General features: G+C 39.0%; 1 protein-coding gene across 1 annotated transcript; it reads left to right on the plus strand.

Annotated features, from left to right (window-relative positions):
- Window positions 1-4,704: 4,704 nt before the first annotated feature.
- Window positions 4,705-5,667, plus strand: LOC311182178 (olfactory receptor 52K1-like; the record flags this gene model as incomplete). The annotated part of the gene is made up of 1 exon (XM_084250779.1): window positions 4,705-5,667. The coding sequence occupies one exon, from the start codon at window positions 4,705-4,707 to the stop codon at window positions 5,665-5,667; it is 963 nt and encodes a 320-aa protein (XP_084106905.1).
- Window positions 5,668-8,468: the final 2,801 nt, after the last annotated feature.

Raw genomic sequence — 8,468 nt, forward strand, 5'->3', positions numbered from 1 at the left:
ATGGTTTTTTTGATTTCTTCTTCTTCAGATTTATTGTTTGTGTATAGGAAGGCTACTGATTTTTGCGTGTTGATTTTGTATCCTGCCACTTTACTGAACTGATTGAAGAGTTGAATTAGTTTTTCTGTGGAGTTTTTAGGGTTGTCTATGTATATTATCATATCGTCTGCAAATAGTGATAGTTTGACTTCTTTTCCTATTTGGATTCCTTGTATGTCTTTCTCTTGTCTTATTGCTCTGGCTAGGACTTCCAGTATTATATTGAAAAGCAGTGGTGAGAGTGGACATCCTTGTCTTGTTCCAGATCTTAATGGAAATGCTTTCAGCTTTTCACCATTGAGAATGATACTGGCTGTTGGCTTGTCATATATGGCCTTTATGATGTTGAGGTATGTTCCTTGTATCCCAAGAATTTCAATGGCTTTTATCATGAATGGGTGTTGCACTTTGTCGAAAGCTTTCTCAGCATCTATTGATATTATCATATGGTTTTTATATTTCGTTTTGTTGATGTGTTGGATAACATTGATTGATTTTCGGATGTTGAACCATCCTTGTGTCCCTGGCACGAATCCTACTTAGATCATTTATAGTTAAAGTAATTATTCATATGTCAGGGCCTAATCTGCCATTTTATTCTTTCTTTTGTTATTTCTGTGTCTCATTCCTACATTTCTGTTTTCTTTTTTTTTTTTTTAAAGAGTTACAAGTCATTTTCATTTTTTTTTTCCTAAAGATTTATTTATTTGTTTATACAAGCACTGGGTACAGTCAGAAGCGCTGGAGGGTGAGAGAATTCACCAGCGCCTGAGTGGGGAGCAGAGCAGGCAGAAGGACCGAAGCACACTGCTGGGGGTAGCAGCGGGCGGCTGGAGAGGTCTCCGCGCCATGTGGGACCCTCCTCCGGTGGCCGGGGAGCATCTGGGGATCGAACCAGCGCTGCAGAGGCTGCGTGCAGCTTCACAACCCAGCGCTCAACCGCTGTGCCACTGGGGAGGCCCAGGAAATATTTTTTGAGCTAAATTATTGATCCAAAGCTTCTTAATTATTTTTGGAGCTTCAGTTTTATTCCAATATCTTGATATTTTACACAATTTCTAATTTTAAGTGAGGATTTGGGAGTTATGGCCAGGTGGCCCTTATTCATACTATTCTAATATTCTAAAATACTGTTTTCTGGGTTCAAGTTTCTTTTTTGGTTATCTGTAAGTCCTCTTAGTTCCTCTTGGATTGCCCTCTATATTGTTCTCATGACTAAGTCCTGCCTACTCCTTCCTTCTCTAATGGTGTTCTAGGCTGGTATTTTATTTTTAAAGTTTTATTTTTAAGGTAACATTGGCTTATAGCACTATATGTGATTCAGGGGAATAAATTCACATGTCCTCAGATGTCCCTCTCTGAACCACACCCACCATCAAGGCATTCAGATTCCTTTACAGTATAACACTGGGCTTCCTCTCCCCTCGATTCCTACCCCTCCACCCTGTAGTAGCCTCAGTTATGCAGCTGTATTTCTAGTCTTTGCTTTGGCTCAGTTTAGTCAGCTCTTTTGTTTGTTTCTCTGTATGAGTGAAATCAATAAGTATTTGTCTTCCTCTCTCTGGCTTATTTCACTTAACATAATCTCTTCCAGCTTCATCCATGTTGCAAATGGCAAGAATTCATCTTTTTTATAGCTTAATAGTATTCCAACGTGTATATGCACTGCTTCTCCCTAATCTTGTCTTCTGTCATTTGACATTTAGGTTGTCTCTATAGCTTGATTATTGTAAATAGCACCACAATGAACATGGAATCCACATGTCACTTAAAATTAGTGCTTTTGCGCTCTTTGTATAAATACCAAGGAGTGGAATTGCTGGATAGTTTATTTTCTATTTTATAATAAGTATCTCCTGCTGTTTTAGATATCATCAGTCCTAAATTCACTGTGTCCAAACTTGGTTTCTTTGTCAGAAAACTGAGTGCTTCATCTTAGGGCTGTTAATCGTTGCTCTACCTGAAATGATATCCGTTAAATCTTCTTCTTCCCTCTGGAATTGGGTCAGTATGCTTAGGAAATGTCTCTCCTAAATGGATAACCGACCATTTGCAGTAAATCTTGTGCTATTCCCTTGCAATATAGCCCATTTAAACTTCTGCCTTTGTGATATGGGATTATCATTTTGAAGACACAAAAGTCTGACTGAGTGTTGAGCTATAAATTTGCATGTGTTTGGTCTTACTTTTTTCATAAAATAAGATTTTTTTTAATATTGTTTCATTATAAAACAATTTTTTTTCTCATGGGGAGTTTATTTTTGGATTTGAAAAATTCATGAAGAATCATGCATGCCGCTACAAGTGTTCTCTGTAAACTGTACACAGTTTCTCCAATCCCTTTCAATCCAAGGTAATGTTCATATCCTTCATATAGTTGAATATCCTCTGACATATTCACCTGGCATCATCTTCAGGAATGATTCTGGTGACTGAAATAAGAGTCAAATGTAAATAAAATAAAAAGGACAAAGTTATAAATTTTTTTTAAATTATTTATTTATGCATACAAGAGCTGGGGTACAGGCCAGAGGTGTGGGGGGATTCACCAGAGACAGAGCGGGGAACAGAGCAGGCAGACTGACTGAAATACACTGCTGAGTGGAGCAGCGGGTGAGTCAGGAGAGGTTTGCTGCGCCATGTGGGTTTCTCCCTGGCTGGCCAGGGATCGAACTCGTGCTGCAGAGGCTGTGGATTGCTTCATAGTGCGGTGCTTAACCCCTGCACCACCGGGGAGGCCCCAAAGTTATAAATTATTTAACGAAGGTGAGATTTCATATGGATAGTGGTACCTATAATACTTGGCTTACCCTTGAACTTGCCATTTTGAGTTTGGACACAGGAAGACATTTGACATTTTCTCCAGCTTTATCACTGGGCATGTTTTGCCTTTTTATAAAGACTCCCACTTAGTAATCTATTTCCTCTCATAGTTCCACTTAAGTTGCAGAAGGTCATCTAGGTAATGGATGTTGGTCTGGTGTTACCCTTCCCATCTTGCTTGGTCATCAAATAGCTAGTTCCATTTTCCATGGTTCTCCTTGTTTCTAGCTTTAGGGGCCTGGCCCCATCTTGACAAGGCACCCTGGAGTTTGCCGTTCAAAATATTCCCTGCTGGGCCTGTTCCCTGAGGCCCCAATAAGAGGAAGAAATCTTGTTAGACCTTTGTTTGAAGAAGAAGCAAAAGTGCTAATTGGTGTCTGGGTGGTGGGAGTTTCATTTTGGATCCCTACAGGCAATATCTGAAAAGGTGTCCATTAAATACTCTGTTCATGCGGTCTGACTGGTAGCTTAACTTCTCATCCCCAATAGATTGATCAAATGCATCTTTTCTGGTGAGTAATGGCTAAGACTCAAGGAACAGAGATATGTATAGGTTCCATACACAAATTAATTTTCCCCCAACCTTTCCATATCTGGATAATCTGATGGGGTCTTGTGGCAGAAATGCATGGATTTGATCTAACTAGAAAAATTGGAACTACTGACAATCCTGTTTATGCCGTGGGAGATCTATGTGGACCTTTTTGCCATATGGACATAAGCAAAGGATAAATTTGGTATGTGGGAGCGCCTTCCCACATATGCATCCATATCTCTAGATTGGGTTCAACAGTAAGTTATTTGTAAATCTGTTCTTCTTTGAAACCCTCAGAGTGCATCACAAGGAAACATTTATGGAAGCCCCTAAATTTGTGTCCTAGATTCCTTACCTCCCTTCACCTCCTCCCCTGATGGAGGTAGAGGGACTGAACTTACTTCTTTGTAGACCTCAGTTTTCTAATGCACATAATGATGATATTGGGCATAGTAACTGCTGTGAATCTTAAGTTTTCTACACATTTTGTGATTGCATGAAAAATGAAACTGGAGGGATTATCTACTCATTTTCTCTCATGTTCTAAATAATGTGTCTGTAAAATAATTTTTTTTTTAATTTCACATGTTGTTATTACCAAAAGCTTCTGTTTATTCTAGGTCACCTAGAAGGAAAGAGACAGACAGGAGGTGATAAAATCAGATTATCTATTGAGATACTGGGAACAGATCTACGTTTGCGTATGTATATTCACAAAGGTATTCATTTGTGAATAAATTGGGAGAATAGTCCAAGGAAGACCTGACCAATATTGAAATCATCAGGGAATTTGTTCTGCAACCAAGTAGTGAAACAAAGCCTGAAAGAGAGGGAAATCTCCAAATTAAAAGATTTTCCAGATGTTAAAATTCTGGGTAGTTTCAGATGAAGGTTGTTGGTATGAGATGAAGGACCACGGAAGGCCAATTGTCACTACATCACCAGCATTTAGAACTTGGAAACATGAGCATGATGGGAAGGATTATACTTAACAAGAGTTCCTGGGCAACTACTTAAATGTGGTTATCTAAATTGCCCCAGGTCGCATGTATATACCAGGATATCTAACTCTGGGATCTGGCTTCTGAAATTCTCATCCAAAACATCTCCCCCTGAACTAAACTGACTTACCTCTTCTGTGCTTGGAGATCTTGCAGAAATATTGATTAAAGTGAAATTGTTTTGGGCTGTTTTCTGAGACTATCGGGGAATAGTGATAGTAATGGCGTGTTAGCTTTCAATCCCCACATCATTGCATTTACCCTGCGTGCCTTTCTTTGCAGTGGCCCTTTGCTCTTGCCAGTGAGATGAGCATGATGATTCTTTCCAATAATTCTCATCTCTTCCCACATACTTTCTTCTTGGCTGGCATTCCAGGACTGACTGCAGCCCACATTTGGATCTCAGTTCCTTTTTGCTTCATGTTCTTCCTGGCAGTGACTGGGAACAGTGTCCTGATTTTCCTCATCCAGACAGAACGCAGCCTTCACCAGCCTATGTTTTTATTTCTTGCCATGCTCTCCTTTGTTGATCTGATCCTCTCTCTCTCCACTCTGCCCAAGATGTTGGCCATCTTCTGGTTTGGTGATACAGCCATCAGCTCCCAGTCCTGTCTTTCCCAGATGTTCTTCATCCATGCATTCTCTGCCATGGAGTCAGGAGTGCTGGTAGCCATGGCCTTGGACCGCTTTGTGGCCATCTGCAACCCTCTGCGTTATGCAACCATTCTTACCCCAGTTGTGGTTGCTAAGATTGGAGGCCTGGTAGTGCTGCGAGGAGTGGGATTGACCATCTCCTTTCCAAGCCTGGCCCATAGGCTTTCATACTGTGATTCCCACATGATTGCTTATACCTACTGTGAGCACATGGCAGTAGTGAAGCTGGCCTGTGGGACTACCACTGTGGATAACCTCTATGCCTTTGCTGTGGCAATATTTCTTGGTGTGGGAGATATGGCTTTTATTGCATACTCCTATGGGCAGATTGTGAAGACAGTGATTCATTTTCCTTCACCTGAGGCACGCGCTAAAGCAGCCAGCACATGTACTGCTCACGTCTGTGTCATCATCTTCTTCTACGGACCAGGTTTTCTTTCTGTGGTCATGCAGCGCTTTGGGCCACCCACCGCCTCTGCCGCCAAGGTCATCCTTGCTAATCTCTATTTGCTCTTTCCCCCTGCACTGGATCCCATTGTCTATGGGATCAAGACTAAGCAGATCAGGGACCAGCTGTTCAAAATTCTAAACCCCAAGCGGATTGATCCCACCTGAGTGTCGTTATGATCAGCTGGACTGTAGGGGCCAAGAGGACCCTCCTCTGTGGGGTGGGAGCCCCACAATCCAGGTCACTTACCTGGTAAGGACGGTGGAGACAGACACAGTGAAGCTATCCTGAGTGTTTGGAAGTTGGAAATTATCTTCTGAGTCCTATGATTTCAAATATGGGGGTGGAAACAGGAGAAGGACTGGGTTATCTCAAGGGATCAATCAGCAAGGAATTTTTTTGATACCTTTTTCCTTTTCAAAGTTTATGATTTACTTGTGTTGACAAGATAAAGTAATTGAGTAATTAAGAAACAATTAACAATTTGGCAGATACAGATCAAATGATTTAGGATCGTAGTAGTTCAGGGAGAGACTGGGTGCCTATTGTGAAGATCTGAAAACACAGGCTACTTCCACCCATGATATGGACACGTAGCCAGGCTTTGTTACATCAGTAAAATGTGGCATCACAGAACAGGGGTGGAAAACTATGGAGAAATTTTAGAATTTCAAGTTTATGAGAGGAACTCTTTAAAATATTCTTATTCCATTTGACTCCAGAAATTACAGGTAAGCTTGGTTTCACTTCTATATTTTTTCACTCTGTTTTCGAGCTGAAAGACCCTCTATGACTCCTGTAGTATTATGTATTTTAACCTGTGAGAGCAATGATAATTTTTTTTATTTCATTTTTAGTCTTAGTTGTAGAGACTTGAGTTTGTTGCTCAAATGTCCGTGCTTCCTCTAGCCATGATTTACTGGCTTCTTCCTAATGGGACTGCATTTCCCTTTATCCTTGCCTTTCATACTAATCTTGAATTTCAATTCAAACCTCAAGTCCTTGAAAAATAATTTTTTGCTGGATGGGTCACTCATTTTCTGAACTGAGATCTCTGTGTACATTTCTTTCATTATCTATCATAATTTATAATTATATATAATGATTTGTTGAATGATCTCTGCCCCTCTCCCTTTTAAATGATACATTGAATTGTACTCTTAGCATAGTACCAAGCACATAATAGGTTCTAAATAAATGTTTGCTCAGTAATTAAATCTCATTATTTTAAAGGATTGTCATTGCTAGCATATTTCTTTATCACTTAGATTAATATGTGTGTTTTTAAATAAATGCATACATAAACCTCTGTAAGTGTCATAGTTGGCAATCAGTATTGGAGTCTGACTCTTTCTCTTAAGTAGCTTCTGCTCTAAGATCCCTTTTTTCCCTCTGTTAAATATTAATATTCAGTGTTGTTATTAAGATGATAAATCTTCCAAAAAGGACAAACATTAGAAACCACTCCTCTTCTTTTATCTCTGCTCCATGGTTGGGAATGCAAGAAAGATGTGATGGAGAGGTTGCAGAGGAAGATTCCTTAGTAGGTGAAGGTTTGAGCAATATTTGCCGCCAATAAACTTAGACATCCCTAAGGGTTTTGGTTAAACTCGTTTTGAACAATCTTAGTCTGAACATGATCTATTAGTATAAATCTTGATAATAGCAGCAGTTCCTGTGTTCAGCTATTACTCCAGGGTAACCTAAATTCTTGAGAAAAAGAAAAACAAACTTTGTACATAAACATTCACATTTAATGTGTGCAAAACTGATGTTTTCTTTTCTGAAAACAACCCTATACTTCTTATTAAGTGGGGACCATTCATTTCCTCATATCTCGTCTACCTCTGGTTTGGTCATGAGTTCACTCTTCATGTATTCAATTTTCAGTTCTTTACTGTAAAATCAACCTAACAAACACAAGAATAGATGGTACCTTTGAGGTTTGTGTCATTCATGCACTGTTTACCAGTCCTCGTTACGGGTATCTCTCTTGGTTATACTCCTTTGTTAAATGATGACTTGGTCAACATTTTCTCGGTTTTTTTTTTTTTTTTTTTTTTTTTGGTCACCTTTAATCCTGGGAGACTTCAGTATTCAAGTGAATGAAGCACTGAACATTCTGGACTTTCATATTCTTGATTGCTTTTTCCCCAAAGACCCTTACCTCAATTATGCATTCCCATGGCATATCCCTGAAAGAGATCACTCTTTGTTTTCAACATATATACAAACACTTATGCTTCCCTTCCTATCTTATCTCCAAGCATGATATTTGATAATGAGGTTATGATTGTGTCCCAAGCTTTTGCTTAAAATCATCATGACTTTCCACTGCCCTTATCATCATCTAATGTGCACGCTACAGGTCCTGCTTCCATGCTAGTTCTTGAGTACACCTCTCCAAATATCATGATTCTTTCAGTCTTTGAAAATATCAACATCTTCCCCTCCTGCCTCAGGAATTTTGTTTCCAGGAAAAAGACAATATAAATGATCAGTGAAACAAAGACCTAGTTCTTTGAAAATATAAACAAAATTGTTAAATTTTTAGTTAGATTCACTTGGAAAAAAAGGCAAAGGACAAATAAAGTTATAAAGGAAGGGGAAGTTGTAACAGACATCATAGAAGCAAAGGAAAACAAAAGACTATTATGAATATCTATATGACAATAGATTGGGCAATCTAGAATATGCAGATAAATTCTTAGAATTGCACAACTTTTAGCATTGAATCATGAAGAAGCAAAATCTGAGCAGATCAGCCACTAGTAAGCATTTCAACTAGTATGAAATAGTAGTCAAAAGCTTCTTTAAAAGTACAGAACCAGAGGACTTCTCTGATGATTTCTCCCAAACATTCAAAACTTTAATATTTATTCTTATTAAACCCTTACAAAAATTAAAGGAAAGGGAATGCTTCCTCATTCATTTTAAAAGACAAGCGCTAGCTTTATTTAAAAATAAG

Source organism: Talpa europaea, assembly GCF_964194135.1.
Source record: "Talpa europaea genome assembly, chromosome: 1".
NCBI lineage: Eukaryota > Metazoa > Chordata > Mammalia > Eulipotyphla > Talpidae > Talpa > Talpa europaea.